This window comes from Maylandia zebra, linkage group LG17 (genome assembly GCF_041146795.1).
Source record: "Maylandia zebra isolate NMK-2024a linkage group LG17, Mzebra_GT3a, whole genome shotgun sequence".
Lineage (NCBI taxonomy): Eukaryota > Metazoa > Chordata > Actinopteri > Cichliformes > Cichlidae > Maylandia > Maylandia zebra.
In genome coordinates this window covers 32,648,616-32,666,577 of record NC_135183.1, presented here as the reverse complement: position 1 = coordinate 32,666,577, position 17,962 = coordinate 32,648,616, and the positions used below count along the sequence as shown (strand labels likewise).

Below are 17,962 nucleotides of genomic sequence, written 5' to 3'. Positions count from 1 at the left end.
ATTCTATTATAAACCCAGACATTCCCTATTTTATTTTTAGATCTGATTAAAGATTACATGTTAATGTTTTCAGTTATGTTGAACATCCATCCATCCATCCATCCATCCATCCATCCATCCATCTATCCATCCATCTATCTATCCTTCCTTCCTTCCTTCCCTGGACTTTCCAGTATCACACCAGGAATGTCCAGACCTGCCACTCATTTACAACATTTTAAAATGCTTTTAAAGAGCTCAAACTCATATCAACAAATAATGCTAAACATCTTGGGTGTTCAAAATTACATAAATAAGTCTCTTCATATCCCAAATAATTACAGAGTGTTAGCCAAAGTACTCAGCCCTATCAAAAGGGACTTTTTCACTTTATGACAATATTGGTATCATATTATTCTAATGGAACAACAATTACAATTAGTTGTTAGAAAGTTATATGAACATATACTAATCAAAAAAAAATCTAGCTTAGGCTTCAATTCACAAATTCACTTCATTAGGTCAGAAATGCCTGAAGGACTGCAGTCACAGAGACTGCCAGAGGACATGAACCCACTCATTGTCACGGGAAACAACACCATAAAAGTAAAGAAATGGAGATAGATAAGAGTGGCACAGGGGAGAAAATGGCTTGATGTGGTTCATGCTCTTAAGATAATTACTAGCAGTTACTGTCTCTTAATACACTGAAAACAGTGGCTTTTTACCATGTCACTGATCACTTTACTGCTTGATTCACACAATACCTAATCACTTCAACACAAACCGTTCAAATATGTGAGGCTTAAAGAAAAAATTTTGAATTAAATTATATTTTTTAATCTTTGTGTGAAACAGATATGTAAATCAATATGATTATGCATGCAGACTCAATGGGTTTGATTAATGAAATAAATTAGTGAGTAACTCACAGCACTTCAAAACCTACAATCAAACTAAAACCACTAGATAAAGATCAAGATTGCTAAAGTAAATTCACAATTTAAAACTTTAAAATTGAAAAAAGTTGTGAACAAAACAAATAATTTTCAAAAATGTTGAATTTTTCTTGAAGCTCTTGTCATTCTGCCCTTTGAACTTTGGGTTGTCGACACTGGAATGCTTACAGGTTTGCTGGCACAGATTTACAGGGAGCACAAGACATTTCTCCTCAAGTGCAACATCTTCACGTACTTGCTAGTATTCTTGCAGCATCATTAACACATTAGTCGGTATTTTAACACCTAATAACAGGTTGTAAAAGTCTTAAAGTGCAGTTGATCCTCTTCATTTTTAATCACCATTCTTCCCAGGGGTGTCATACCAAGTCTCAACCAACACCTCATAATGTCTTTCCCGGAGGTCTCTACATGTTTCTGGATGCTATGAATAGCTTTCTTGGTGGCCTTAAAACTCCCCTCCCACCCCACCTAGAGGGATTATGATATGTTTTAACCAGAAGTGGTCTGTGCTTTCTTCTTTGTGTCAATTATTGGGACAGTCTAATGAATGGCTTGATCTGTGGTGTTGTAAGAACAGTTGGTGCAGGAGGAGATCAGGGGCAAGCTGGACAGGTGGTGGTGGTGGTGGTGTGTGTGTGTGTGTGTGTGTGTGTGTGTGTGTGTGTGTGTGTGTGTGTGTGTGTGTGTGTGTGTGTGTGTGTGTGTGTGTGTTGCACAAGCTGGAGTTAGTTAGTTATTTTCAGTGTGAAACACTGAAGAAATGAATGTGAAGCATTTAGAGGGTCATTCTTGTCTAATCCTATTAGTGTCTTAGAGCTCTTTTATATCAGAAAGGGTCAGGGAAAATACCTCTGTGGGAAAAATATCACAAAGATAGCAATTTCATCACTAAATAATGCAGAAAAAAGAAGAAGAAAAAATACTTTTACTCATAAGCAATTTGAAAGAAACAACAACTATATTCTATTTTGGTTTATAAAAATAATTATATGTCAATTTGAGCTCATCTGTATCTGTGAGTATGCATTAAACCAGGTTTGTAATTACAAGGAAAGTTTTAATATTGACTCTGTGCTAGCGTTGTAATAGCATCACTGTTACATATTTAAAATTTTGACAGTTTTTTTTCATTGTCATTAAACTGTGTGTCTCAGTTTGGGTGTAAGGAGAACTTCTCCCTTTCACTCATAGCTTTGTTAGTGAGTAGAAAATCCAATTTCAGTTTAGTATTTGCGGTCATGAAATGTACAAAAAAAAGATAAAATTACAGTACTTTACCTGTGTGTAGTCCTGCTTTGGACGGACTGATTTAAATATGAGAGACAAGGAAACTGTTGTCTCTGTGAGGATAACTGTCTTAGAGAAAACAGGATTTAAAACCGAGGCTTTATTTGAATAGCTAATTTTATTTACAGTATACTGTGTAAATCTGACTCTGTTGAGCATAATGAAGAACCCAAAAAGCTGCACAATTGGTCTGGCCATAAAAAAGCCTGAATTAGTTGATATTTGATAATTAGAATTTTTATGCACAGATCTAATCAGGAAATGCACATATAAAACTTTAGTCTTTACCCTCAGCCTGTGTTTGACTCAACGTAACAACTTTTAAATGATGAATTCGAAGTCTATACTCACATCATAAACAGAAAATGTGTTCTAATTATGTACATGACTCTTTAATGAACCATTTTATGGTGTACAAAAATGACAGAAATGGTAAAATAAACTGTTACTTTTCTTTCCCCCAGTGCAAAAAATACACAATTTTTTCTTTCTTTTATGCCTGCTAACTGAAAGATGATTCAACTACATGCTTACTATTATTTTATTTCATAGTTGTGAAGTTTAATTCTAGTTTAAGGGACTCTCGGTTATTCCAGGTTCACAGAGTCAATGCAGGAAATATGTCTGTTTTCATTTATATGTTTAATATTTCCGATGCCTTGATTCATCTCTTTGAATTATTGCATAGGACCTCTGTTTCTTCACTCATGCATACATCCAGTCCTGTGGGCTAACCCGGGCCAGCCCAGGCGCTGAGCCAGTCCAGATGGGTGGTCTACACCCATCACTGCTGCTCTCTCATGCTTTGGCCTGTTAATGTCCTTGTTGCCCTGATACATTTTTTCTATCTTTCTTCTTCTGATTCTTCTCCTTTCAGCCCTCACTTCAATCTTAACTAAGTCCTTATTTCTTTTCTACCTTAAATGCTTTGTTAGTTCGTTTCATTTCATTCAGTCACAAAGACAGCGTTGCACTAAAAACCTCCTTGTGATTGCTTCGGTCACAAGCAGATTGCCACATTCTGCCTTTGTTTTGCATGGAAGAAAGTGAATTGTCTGTATATACTCACGAAGGAATCATGGAGCGGTAGTGAAACTTATAAAAGTGCAGCACAAACCAGAAATGAAGAACATTCACCTTCAAAGGAAACGTTACCTTAAAACCAACACATTTCAAAAGGTGCAACTTATGCATTGAAGGCAAAGGGTCTCTACTTCCAGTTTGTGTCACACATTTCAGTTTCACTACTGCTAAGCCAGTTTTAGGCCAATGTTTGCAAATAAGTCTTTGTCCTTTATACAAACTAGGAGCAACTGCTAGGGACCAAAGCAATCACAAGGAGGTTTTGTTGCAGCGCTGTATGTCAACCTCCAGCAACCACTCACCAACCAGTTGGAGGATACACATTTTTCCATATTAACTCTTTTTTAGCAATGGTTTACTGACCGGTTTCTAGACATGGCTGAGGCAGCTGGCAGTAACCTTCAGTAACCACTTACCACTGGTCAAAGAATAACACTTTTTCCATACCTACACTTCACCTATATTTTCATTATATTTTCTGGTTACCAAATAATCTCTCAGCCTGTGTGACTGGGATTTAGAGCCCATAATCACTGATGGTCTGCTAGGTGTAGTGGAGTTGTAGCTGACCTTCTAGGTGGAACAAGAAATACTTTTCCAGTGTGGAATCGATCTGATTTAGAAATCTGCAACGTTTGCAAATTGAGGAGTCTTCATTTAATTTTATCCATTAATTCAGCGGTCCCCAACCTTTTTTGCGCCACAGACCGGTTTATGCCCAACAATATTTTCACGGACCGGCCTTTAAGGTGTCGCGGATAAATACAACAAAATAAAACCAGTATGGGTACCGAAAAAAAGAAGATTTATTCATAACACACGTGAAAAGACCAAGGAAAACCGAGTTAACGATAAAAACGATAACAAAATAACGCTGAAAACCCTGAAAACCATACATTTCACACCCGAGCCTCAACTCTCGCGGCCCGGTACCAAACGACTCACGGACCGATACTGGTCCGAGGCCCCGGGGTTGGGGACTGCTGCATTAAATCATTACACACCCAGCAACACACTGAAGGTTTTTTTGTGTTTCCTCACTGACTCAAATGCCCTGCTGTGAATATTAGACAAACAATGTTTGTGTTGTTGGTTGTATAGTGAGATTCACTTGCAGTAGACAATATGGGCTAGCTATTTGACTGAAATTATATAGAGTTTTAATGCCAATATAATTAGTGTAGAGAGAAATTCAGTGTGTAAGTAAAAAACATTAATTCAGTTTGGTATTTGCCTAATTAACAATATACATTTATATAGATAGATAGATAGATAGATAGATAGATAGATAGATAGATAGATAGATAGATAGATAGATAGATAGATAGATAGATAGATAGATAGATAGATAGATAGATAGATAGATAGATAGACTCAACTAAGTAGTTATTTTAATTAGGAGAAGGAAGTTACCTGACTCTACCTAGCCACTAGTGAAAGGGCTAGCTTTTACCTTGAGGCAGACATCAACTCACAAACACCCGCAAGTATTTGTGCATGTACACAAACACACACATCACACATCAGAGAAACTTTAGCACATGAAAGGCCTCCCACTGAAGTGAAAAACATGCTCCAACAATGCTTTGAAGTCTACTAGTCATCCATCTGATGTTTTCCGTTCCTCCTCCTCTAAAAGTCTGATTCATGCATCCCTTGCAGAACTTACCTCCCCAAAGCCAAGAGACGACTCCAGCCGATCTGGGAGTCATTTGACTCTTTTCACAATACCCCCCTAACACATCCCAAACATCCAAAATTCAGCCTTACTTTTTGCATCAAAGCAAAGCAGGAAAATAAATGGTCCTAGACGACGCATGCAATCTTTGTGCAATCTAAGAAAATACACACATATGCAACAGTACATGATATGAATACCCAAATTATGCATACTTTCAGTGGCATACAGTAATTGCAGAAGCCAGTTATGGCTCAGTGAGCTGTCAGCACATTGTGTGTGTGGTTTTTGGAGTTCCTTGGACAATCTGGCAACAATATCCAGAGACAAAATATCAAGGAAGTGACCCCTAAAACTTGGATCATTCAAATGGTTCTTGCCATGTGTGAACAACAGCCACAAATAGGCTAGTATATATTATATATTATATATATATATATATATATTAGATCTTATTAGCAAATACTAAGAAAAGATTATTAACAGTAAAAAAAAATATCCAACAAATGAGCATTTCTTCCACAGTCACCTTTACTGTGAGACACAGTTTTGTTGACCTTTTCAAAGGCCTCTAAATAGCTTTGATGAAAAGAGAGTAACGTTTCATTGGTATTTACATGTGGCAGGCAAGAGGAGGTTCACCAGGAGAGTCCCCTCTGTGTTTACGACCTGATTGCATTCTATATTTATGTCAGTTGATGCATTACATAGAGCTTCGTAATTATACATGTGACAACATTTTTTTTAACCTGACAGTTCAGTAATTAAATACCTGTGGTGATATATGGGCTATTAGCACAGTGTGTGAATAAGAAAAAACACACATTGTTAGTCTTTTTAGCTACAGGTGTTAATTGTTTATGCTCAGGTCACAGTTTTATTTCCTCACCATTAGTGTAATGTAATGTAAAGTGACAGAGAAAAACAAAGGGAGAGGAATGCACCAAAAAACCCCAAAACAAACAAGGATATGGCAGATACCATAGATAGATAGATAAATTTAATTAATTTAATTAATTTTGAATTTGATGGCAGCATCACATCTTTAAAAGTTGGGACAGGGCCTCTTGAGTCCAGAGGACATGGTAGCCATGATTTCCAAAAACAAATTCCAAAAACTGATTTGTCTGAACACAAAGCATTTAAGCCATTTACCTCCATCCATTTGAAATGAGCTTTGGCCCAGAGAAGATAAGGAATGCCGCTAATGCATTTCAGTGGGCACAGAAACGCCACTAAAACTCTGTCATACGTCTTCTCTGCATGGTAAAGCTTTAACCTTTATTTCTGGATGTCACGGGGAACTGAGTTCACGCAGTGATTTCCGTGATAGAATCATGCCTGTTTTTAATGAAGTGCTGCTTGAGGGCCCAAAGATCATGAAGCATCTTATTTTGATTTTATTTACCAATTGTCTGCACACAGAGATTTCTCCAGATTCTCAGAATCTTTTGACAATATTAGGTATGTTATATGATGAGATCATCAAAGTCTTTAAATTCTAAGTTAAGAAAATTCATCTTAAATTATTCGACAAATTGTAGACACAGTTTTTTACAAATTAGTGAACCTACTAAGACGCTCGCATCAACCTAATGAGTTCCAAAATGTTCTTTTGGCTTTTCTAACTGTTTATTTACTCCATCCCGACTTTTTTTAGAGATGATTTTTGACATCAAATTCAAAATAAATTTTTATGGGACATTCCTAAGTTTAAACATTTGAGATTAATGTTCTATTGTGAATATAATTGTGATTTTTTTTCATTGATTGTACTCATTTGTATTTTTGTATTTCCTTCTGATATCTGTACCTAAACCCCATATAACGGGATTCTGATTGCTAACAGATACCGATCATGCCTATCATTGGTTGCTAGTGTACATTGTAGGTTCTGGTCATGAAGGTAAAACTCCGCCATATTACAATCAATAACATTCACTCTCATTAGCAAGTCGTTTCAGTGGCACAGCACTGAGTTGAAATTAATTAAACTCTGCCACATCACCTTTTTCAAATAATTCTCTGTATTTTATTGACAGTCCTTGATATCTGTTCAGCAAAGCGCCACAAATCTCTTCTTTCAGTCAGTTGTATTTATCATATTTAATAATGTTTCAGTGGTATTTGATGATCTCATAACCTCATAACTCATAACCTACCTTCCACATGTTTTTGGACTGCCTCCAAAATGGAGCTGGTGGCCTGGTGTAGACTTCACCATAGGGACACTGGGAGCGAGCATTACGGATGGCGCCACTGGGATGAGAGGGGCAGAACTGAGGCCAATGTGGATGTGGCTCAGAATCATATAAACCCTGTCCACTAATCATGCACTGGTTGTCTGGACTGGAGCGCGACTGGAACATTTTCGAACAACCCAAAACTGGATCTAAGGAAAAAAAGGAAATAACAATTAGTCAGCAAATTAACCAATTCTTGTAATGAAATTGTTACATTATCCTTATTAAATCATGATTTATACTTGAATTTCTCAGCAAATATCTTGTTAAAGAAAGGGAAGCAAGAGGGCAGAAAGTGGCTGCACTGTTGGATTTGGGGCCTGTGTTTGCATGAGTTTATATTCGTTACTAAATCAGCAGGGTTTTTTTTAGACAGCTATAGACTCCAGCTGATTAGTTACCAAAGTCTAACATGCTGTTAATCTTGAAAGTAGGGCGTTTTCCCTAAAGACATTAGAGGAATAATTTCCAACTACATTAGCACACATCAGTCACAGTGGGATGTATCTATCACGTGGAAACAACTTGTAGGAGACTTTAGGCATTTAGCAGAACAGCTGTCCTTCACAATTCACTTGCCTCATTCACATAAGTGGTTATGCAAAAAGGTCACTAACTTTACTACTACAACTGCTAATACTACTACTTCCTTAGTGTCTTTTTTTGTTTGTTTCTGTCTGGGAGCCTTGCTGTCTCCCATCAGATTTGAGAACTTGATTGCATCCACTTACAGGATTCCCTCAAATGTATTGAGTTCAGGAACAATAGTAACTTACTTGAGTTTATTTGTGAAATGACTAAATGGCTCCACATTTAATTTACTAAAGGTTTAATTCCATAAAACGTTTAGTATTTCCATTAACGAGTGAATAGACAAGCAAACGTGATTACTTGTACGACTGAAATAACAACAAGCAGCATGCCCCAGATGAAAGCATCTCTGAGGCTGTGGCCTAAGCAGAATCAGTTGATGTATAAAATCAAAAGCAAGTTTGATTGGAATAAAACATTTATGTCAACCAGCCTTTTATATTTAATTGTTAATATTATCAGCCATTGAAATGGCAAGGGGCCTATTAGGCAAATAGCAGGCCTATTGTATTTTCTTTTATTATTATATTTATTATTTTACTTGCTGGAAACCAAGACATTAAAGATCTATTAGCAGTGCCAGACAGGGGCAAACACATTTGATTTTTCTAACTTAACTCTATTTATCACTTAATACATTACTGTGCACCTCTTCATTTCTTTATATTTTGCTAGGAAGATGGAAACACATGTAGCAGTTTATCAAAACACGCAAACGTATATGCAAATACAGTATACAAGACAAAAACAGTTTTACACGTCAATATTTGCTGTGACCACATTTATTCTTCAACACAGCCTGAACTCTCTTAGGCACTTTAACTTTCTTCTCATTTCTTTACGGAGTGTTCAGGAATGCTTCTCCAGGCTTCTTGAAGGACATTTAAAGACCTTCTTACCTTTTGGTCTCTTCGCTGCTAAGAAGTTCCACACACAGCTTCAATAATGCTGAGGTCTGGGTTTTAGGGAGGCCAATCCACGACTGATAGTCAATTTCTATCCAGGTATGCTTTTACTGGATTGGCAGTAAAAAAAAATGCTGAAAAATGAAGTTTTTGCCAATCAAATCCTTTCCAGACTGTATTGCACTGTGGATCAAAATCTAATGCTGATGAGTTCGTGATTCCATCAGTTTTGACAAGATCTCCAATGCTGCAGGCTGAAATGCAGTCCCAAACCATGAGAGAGTCTCCAGTGTGTTTTACAGATAGCCCTCTTGCCACAAGTGTCCAGTGCAGTTCTTGTTTAATTTGGAAAACCTAAGAATTTTCTCCTTAAGAATGTCTTCTTCACAGCCACCTTTCCACAGGGACCACTTCTAATGAAGCTTCAGTTAACAATAGTTGGACAAACAGAAAGCCAGATGCATCTCTTGGGACCTGTGTCAGGTCTTTATTGGATTTTTTTCCCCCCAATTTCTTAAAGACATGACTTTCAGATTTAGTTCATCAGCTGTCAGTTGTTTTATGGGACTGACACTTCATCTTTTGTCCTCCACTTGTTCAATTTCCTCAGATTTTTTAAAGACACATTTCCCACCATGCTGAGATATGCCAAGTTCTCAGCTAATAGCTGTTTGTGAATTACCTTGTTGGTGCAAAAATGCTGTTTTATGCCTGTCAACTGTGTAATCCTTGGCATTTCAACTAAAGAAATTGGAAGAAATTATGTGTTTTTGAGACAGGCTGCTGGTAACAAAATGAATAAAGATACAGTGTGATACAGTTCTTTGCTAAGTTGTCTGTTTTGTGTTGACACAACACTGGCTCATCACTTGAGTGAGCGGCCTTTTTATGCTTGAATGATTCACGGGACAGTGCTAAGTGGCTTGACCATTCCCCTAAAAATGGTCGGACTGGAAATGAACTATTTCTCAAAACCACTTTAAAATTATTATAAGAAAGTCTGACTCCTAGAAAGTAAAATATAGATAAAAGAGGGGTTATTCAAGACTTTTACAGAGTACTGTGCTTAAAAAGTCTGAAACTATGTTTTAACTGGTTGGGAAAAGAAATCTCACTTTCTTGGAGTTATTTTTATTTTTTGCCTTCAAAAGATTCAAGAAGATGTCTAACATGGAGAATCACTGGTGACATGAAAGGAATTAAAATGTTCCACTCTAAAATAAAGGTGATTGGTCCTCGCGGAAGCAGACTGGGGAGACGAGCCCAGAAGTAGGTTAGATGGGGAGAAGTCGACAATAGCCGATGATCCTGAGGGGGAGCCAAGCAAGGGTGCAAATGTGGAGGTAAGTAAGCACTTCATATCAAAATTACAATATCTGAGTGCAAATTAGCTGTCATAGAGGAGTAGTAACACAGAATACATGCAAAATAAGAGAGCATTTATTACAGCAGAACAGCAAGCAGAACTGATTGAACACAAAGAGGGGGAAGGGTGAGAGACTCGAAGGATGTGCGCGATTATAATCTTGCAGTGTCTTCTTCCTTCCCTCCTTATTATGTGGGAGGTTAATTAGCTAGGCATATGGCTGTCTAAGCACAGTGCAAACAGTGCTTAATTGCCTTTTATTCTGAAGCCAACATCGCAGAATCTGCCAGGCACTTCTATGCACCGTGTAAAACCGTGTAGATGACGTAGGCCTGCCATGAGAAAACAGGTTTTTGTAAATGTAGAGAAAGGGTTTTGTCCACCTAGCTGCATTCCTGCAAAAATGGTCATCTGGAACAAGTGGTTTGTTTGTGTGGGTTTAGTGTGAGTCTTTGTCTGTGGTTTGTGGGCCTCTCTGTTAGGCCATGAGCAAGGCATCTTTCTTAATTAACAATTAACTAAGTGTTTTGTGGGGATGGCAATGCCACTCAACAAACCTTTTGTCACCCAGTTATCCCTACTCCATTACTAATTCATAAAGTGCACATTTAGATCAAATGGATGGCTGGAAGTGAAACACAGTATCACTGCCTGTCTTCTTAAGTGAATGTTTAATGCCAGTTTTCACAGTTTCAAGACATTATAAAACCAAATCCCAAAATATTGGAATGCTGTGTAAAATGTAGATTCAAAAAATGCAACATCTGCAAATCTCATAAATCCATAATTTGCAACAGAACATGTATCAAATGTTTATACTGTGAAATATTACTATTTCTTGAAAAAACAATCTCCAAAAAGCTGTGTCAAATTTTTAAAAATGTGATTCTGCAATCAAATTCAACATGTTTTTCTTTAAGTGATACATTTTCTCAGTTTAAACAGTTTTTCTATGTTATATTGTGAATAAAATCTGGGTATATGAGATTTGCAATCTTGTTTTTATTTATATTTTACACAACAGCCCAACTTTTTCCCAAATGTGTGAAAGCACTGTGTGTGAGAAACTGCAGCTGCCTTTAAATTGCCATACAGTTACTACAGTCATATGTGGCTAGATGCATGTCATATCAACAGGGGTACAGTTTGTGCCTGTAATAACCATTTTATCATTTACTCTAATATTCCCCTTACATTACAATAGAATGAATCAGTTGGAGAAAGGGACGATAATTATTTAATTGATTTCTTTTAAAAATGTATATTTTAAAAGCACAGCCTGAATGTGTTTTTTGTCTTCCTTCCTTTGAATCCAGGTTGCGTCTCATTCTTGCACTATTATAGACCAACATGGATTATTTGAATGAATTTACCTTATTCATTCATTTTCCTTTTTATTCATTTACCTTAATCTGAGATTTCTAAGACAAAACGCAACCACATAGCATCCTGTGTTCGCTCAGTCTCTTTAATTACGTTACCCTAGTTAACATGGCTCATTAAAAGTTACACGTTGAATGACCATGCAACACTCTAAACAGTGTGACTGTGATGTCCTGATCTCATGAGACCACCATCTTATGACCCCTTGCTTGTTTAACAAGTGTTACCCCTAATTGAGCCTTTTGATTTGCTTTTGTTGCAACTGAGAACTAACACCAGTATTAAAGGTCTCCTGCTGCTCTGAAGACACCGACTACAGTTAAACTAAGCCACGGGGGTCACTGAAAAACAACAAGCAGCAGCACTACAGGGGTTACATCTCTTTTCATTAGGTTACAGGCCTGGTGCCATTCTCTGTAGATGATAGATGACCTTTTTATCTGTCATGAGTGACTAGTTTTTATCTTGATCTTGACAAATTTAGTTATGTTTTTGTGCTCTCCTGCTATGCCCTTCCAGTCCATCCACAGATGGCTGCCACTTCCTGAACCTGGGCTGTGTCTGTGGTTGCTTCCTGTCAAAAGGGAGTTTTATCCTTACCACTTTAGCCAAGGCCTTGCTCATAGGGAATTGCTGAATTGTTGGGGTTTTCCCTCCAATATTGAAGGGATTTGTAGTATAAAGCACCTTGACTGTTGATGTGAACTGCACCGTTTGAAAAACTAACTTGAACTGAATTGAACTGCATCAGAGTTTTAGTAATCAAACACAGTCTGTATATAAAAGATGGCCATAGCCATTGTGATGCTATCATTAGTTTGTGGACTCACCCTCAGAGTGAGGAGAGAAACCAAGTACACTCGACATTCTTTCATTTCATTTCATTTCTTTATTTATTTCACACATGGTTCAACAGTGTTTCATTTCCTACATACAGATCCTCCTTCCCATTAACGGCACTGTCTTACCATTCGCAGTGTGTCCAGTTAAGCACTCCTTTACAATCTTTTTTTTCCTAAATTTACAAAACATACATCACACTGTATTGGAGAAAGCTTCTAGTCTATGAGCGAGGTAGTTTCCACAGAGAATTTGATATACTGAAAGTGGACTTGTTTTTTACGCAGGGGAAATTATAAAGAATGCATATTTAATGCATGACCTTTTTCTACAGTCATTCCATCTATCAACCAAACCAAGCTCAACCATCTCCAATTTACATAAAAAATTTTATGTTAGAAAACTTTCATAATGGTTGTTGTGAAATTTTTCCTTCATATATCACATACATTTTGGGGGAAAGGGTCAGTCTGCCCACTTTAAGGCCTTTTTCCACACACTGTGTTAACTATTCTAGTTATAACTGAGAAGATAATTTTGTTAAATATATAATTTTTTTTGTCCTCTCAGTATATTTTACTCTGATTTATCAGACTTTCTCGGGGCAGTTGGTCTCAAGATTATAGGTAGGTAGAGTAGGTCTTAAAAAATAAAGATTCCATAATGTTCTTCTATTTGGGATAGACTATGTTCTGATATTTTCGTTTTTCTGGTACGGCTTCTGATATTTGCACAATCCTATCTAAGCATGAGAATTACATGCAAATAGCATTTTCTTCATTTTTGTGACTAAGAATTTCCGTTAAAAAGTATTCTACATCCTACATTTTTCAGCATTGTGTAATTCAACTACATCCCATTCAGATATCGTCACTAGTTGTCTTTTGCAATTTGACGTTTTTCATTAATGTGTGATCAAATACGAGACTTTGAAGGAATGGGGGACTTTTTTTTTTCATATTTTAACAAGCCAGTAATCTGACATTACATTGATGGCTCGGTCTCAAATGTTAGATCCCGATTAATGGTAAGAAAGACCAGTGAAAGCTTCTGGCTTTTATCTTTAATAGTTTTAAGATGTTTTTCCTGAAGACAATCTGATATTTGAAGCTAATATCAGATTGTTTCCAAGCTAAAATATGACAGCACTCATTATATGTTCAAACTTTGTACCATAAAAAATGATACAACTTGAAGATGCTCAGGTAGGAACTGTTCTAAAAGTTGAAACCCTTGTCCATCTTTTATATTCAGTCTACGTTATTAATTGACTACTTTGATCATGACCCCGATAATCAAATAATCTATTTTAAATCATAACTGTCTCTGTGTCCATGTTGCACACACAAACCTTTACCCACCCATGTTGAGGCAGGAAGTTAGGAGTATCATTGCTGAGGATTTTCTGAGTGTCTGTGTCACAGATGAGAAAACATACACACACATACACACACACACGGACGTCTGCCTCATTAAAACCTATCCCATAGATGTACTACTTTGTGCAGCTCTTCACTCATCATCACCTCCAATCCGCTCAAGCCTTGCCTCCCTTTGAGCTTCGCTACTTATTTTCATCAAGGCTTCTCTCCCCACCTTCTGCCTCTCTCTCGCTCGCCGTCTTATCCACAGTGGGCTTTGTCACTGGGCTGCCATGTATTTAGGAACCTATTTACTTGCTTTTTCCACCCCTAATTCTCTCTTATTGTCACTCCCAGCATCCCACTGCGTCAGGAACAAGGCCTCCACAAGAGTTTTGTTCTCTGTGCCCAAGACATGAATCACTGAACCAAGATAATGATGAAGAGCTCAGACACACTGCAGATCAAGCCTCTATCACCGATCGTGCCAGCAAACACACACCGCTCGTAGGAGGTCATTATTACAGAGGGCTTTCAGTTTGTCTGAAGAGCCGAGGTATTACAAACCTGTGCGTTTTAACTGGTCATCAAATTTTGGGTTAGATTGCAGTCACTTAAATAGGGTTTTGAGATCCATGCAACAATATTTATTCCAATGTCACTTTATTATGATTCTGTTTTCATTCCATTAAAGAAAAAAATTAATAAGCTGCACTGGGTGATGAGGTCCACCTATAAAACATTAAGCTCCGAGAATTCATTAAACCTCACAGCATGTCTCTCAGATGATGATAATAACATTACATTTAGCTAATCTCATATAATATGATCTTTGAGGCCTAAACAAAATTGTGACTGAAAACTGTTTGCCACATGTTAAGAAGCCCCAGATATGCTTGTCTGTATTAGTCCCACTAGCTGACAACGTGACATATAGAAGCTCAAAAATGATGATAGCGAAATCAATTTAACTAAAATAAACTTAAAACCAGAGGGGTCAATGCAAGGTCAACGGAGAGACTTGACGGTTGTTCTGTGGGTACATTTTATAATAGTTATGAAACAGATTAGGTTTTGTGAAAAAGAAAAAGGGGAATCGGCTTTTATTGTCTAACAAATATGAAACTGCTGGGAATTTTTGTCACATAAATAAACCAAAACAACACTCACCTGGGGCTAACCCTTAACCACAGAATCATGAAGTTGATACTTGTGCAAACTCATCCCTGTGGTTGTTATGTGTCTGCAAAATAACTGCCAGGATGTGCGTTAATTATGAGATCTCCAGTTAAAAGTATACATTTTTAAAACTAAAGCACTTTCTCTTCTCTAACGCTTGCTAAACTGAATGCTAAAAGATGAAAATGATAATTCTGATGAAGGAACAACAACAGAAAAGGGGATGAAACACATGCTAAAGCATGCTCGTGCATTGCCGAAAACAACCCCTCTCCAGAGATGGGAAACAGAGAGGTTCTGTATGTGTCAATCAGATCCATTTAGTGACATCAAAGAGCGGATTCAGGAAGAAGCTGTTGAGAGTGGATGAGCATTCACCTTCCCTTTTCATCGGTCAAGGGCCACAGCTGAGAGGAGGTTGCCACAGGCTCACTTTGAAGTCAGTCCTCAGAGCAGACAATGTTTACATTCTTCCAGCACATTACCCCATTAGCCCATCATTTCTTACATACATCTGTCTACCGCCTGCAGAAATGGCACCTAGAACCTACTACTTGAAGCCACATGATACTGGGCTTGGTCTTCCAGGTTTCTTATTCTTATTTTTGTTGTTTCTCAAAGCCGAGATTATATTTTTTCACAAAGTCTTAACAACCATGTGTAAACAAATATGTGCTTCTGAGGAGGTGAAACAGACCAAATTGTCATTTTCATATTATCCACAAGGTGGTGCTGTGGTGCTCTCACTTACTCACTTCAGAAGCTTTAAAAAGAAAGAACAAAAAACCCCAACTTTTATTTCCTTCTTGAAACTGTTTTGCCCCCACAAACAGAAGAAACAAATCCTAGAATATTTGAAAGGCAGAATGAGTGTCAGTTTTCAAATGTCATTACTGACAAGTCATGACTCAGAGAAGAATGATTTCTCAAAATTGCAAAACATATGGAGGGCAATGAGTGCAGTCAGTCATGTCAAAGTACCACTTCCACAAAGCTGCACGCTACTCCATATTTGCACTCCACCCTTTGAAGATAGACTGGAATTGCAGCGCTGCACACATCTGTGGTGCTGCACACTGCACCCCTGCACACACCACTGACACAATTTCTTTCACCTTCTCATATTTTTGATTAAAAGCCATACTGAATTCTGTCATTGACCTTTTAATAACAGCTAAAAGCCCCCAAACATAACTGGATGCAATCTCGTAATTATACCTTTTATGATCATTTCTGTTCATCATACTGCTCTACCACTGATCTTCATTGTGACTCACTGTCCCATTAGTCTTTTACACACATCCCCACTCTTTGCCACACCGCTCAGTCTCTCCACGCTGTTTTTTTCTCTTCCCCAAGCCCCCACGCTGCACACGCACTCCAAAAACAACATTCCCGTGATGCAAGATTAGAGAAGTTTTTCTTAAAATATTGTAAATAATATCAGATGACTGAAAACGAGGAAGTCCCCCATGAGGAACTTTTCCCGCTGTGTCATTCTGATTTCTAAAAGCGGCACCCAGACAAACATACACAAACAGACCACATGCCCACGCGATAATAACTTGTTGTTAGGTTGCAACTGGAAACAAAGGATGCAGTGGGGCTTGATGCAGCATGGTTATCTTGTCCAAATATTAACTTTACTTTTAAAATATGAATATAAAAATGAATATAATGAAGAATCAAATTATTTTAGTGTATAGCAGCAAACTAAAATATCCTCATTGTGTTACATAACCATCTCTGAGATGTCCCGTCTCAGAAATATGAGAAATGTGAGCCTTGCGTAAGAAAAAGTTGAGCATTCGAGTTATCGTAAAATGATTATGCTGACACCACTCAATAATCTTAAAATATGAGCAACATGTTTATATCTCAATAATGTCTATCCAAATTGCTTACATTTCTCAGCACTATGCTCACACGTGAGCACAAAATCTATTTATTTAAGAACCCAATAAAACATACCTGCCTACCGGGAAGTATCAAACTTCCTGTTAAACAGGATGTTACTTGTGGAGAAGTGAAGGACAATTCTTCCTCTTCATCACACATGACAGCAAGAACAGGTGATACGCATTATACATATAGAAGTAAAATTATAGCCTGCACAATATTAATTGCATTCTAGTGTGTCTGTCAAAGAAAACATTCTCATTTACCTGTTTGTTTGGACTCTTTGTTGAAAGTCTCGTTGGTATATTTTATGTAGCTTTTCTATATCCAAGTGCAGCTTCAGTTTATCCAAGTCAAAGTGCTTGTTGACGTGTGACACATGGAAGCCCGAGCCAGTGAAAGGGCCCCAGATTTAAACCAAATTCTATTTCCTCTTTTCAAGCGGGGTGCAAAGGGAAGCTTTTACGTCAACTGCCCCTCTGCCACTCTAACAGGAAAAAAAAAATCACAGATTCTTGCAAGTCATTGTGTGACATAATGATGGTTACTTTAATCTTAGCGTCTTAAAGTTTTATGTGAAAAGTGTAAAGTGGTGAACAGAACTTACTTTATACCTGACTTTGAGGGGTTTTTTACTGGAAATTCTCAACAAAACCACAGTACTTACCAGGTAAATTACACTCCAGCTGATAATGCAGCATGCTGCCTCACTTTGATATTGTTGTCAAGGTCGACACTAAAAATAAAGGCTTGACTTTCAAGTGTAGACAGAATACTGTTAATTTCATATTCTTGAGACAGTTTGTTCATAACTGATCAGGACTACTTGAAATATAAGAACAAAACACACAAGTGTTTTCGGTCAGCTTTATGAAATTGTGGCATTTGGTTCCAGATGGAAAGGGCTTCAACACTGCATTCACGGTCACACTGTAATCTGCATGATAACAATGATGAACAACCCATCAGGGACGATTTAAGAGAAAAAGCCTTCAAATTCCCCTTCAGATGCATGTTGATTGTGTTTATTCATGGCAGTTAGGTTGATGAGGGAGCAATATGGAGGAGGCTGGATGGACACTTGTTACGCGTTACCGTTAAAATAGCAGACATCTCTTGACAAAGAACAAACAGCAAAGGCAGACTGAAATCAAGGCGTCTGTGAAAGCTCTCAGGAATGCAAATTCAAAAGCACTTCATTACTTG

The 17,962-nt window shown here is 37.5% G+C and overlaps 1 protein-coding gene across 4 annotated transcripts in view; it reads right to left on the bottom strand.

Annotated features, from left to right (window-relative positions):
• tfec (transcription factor EC) overlaps window positions 1-17,115 on the bottom strand; it is a 50,222-nt gene extending 33,107 nt beyond the window's left edge. For all 4 annotated transcript variants that reach the window (XM_004560851.4, XM_023153330.3, XM_076875931.1 and 1 more), the window contains exons 1-2: window positions 17,023-17,115; window positions 7,152-7,381 (exon numbers count right to left, since the gene is read on the bottom strand). In XM_004560851.4, the coding sequence (XP_004560908.4) occupies window positions 7,152-7,358 (207 nt within the window). In that variant the 5' untranslated portion in view covers window positions 7,359-7,381; window positions 17,023-17,115. The remainder of the gene's footprint in view (window positions 1-7,151; window positions 7,382-17,022) is intronic.
• Between the last annotated feature and the right edge of the window lie 847 nt (window positions 17,116-17,962).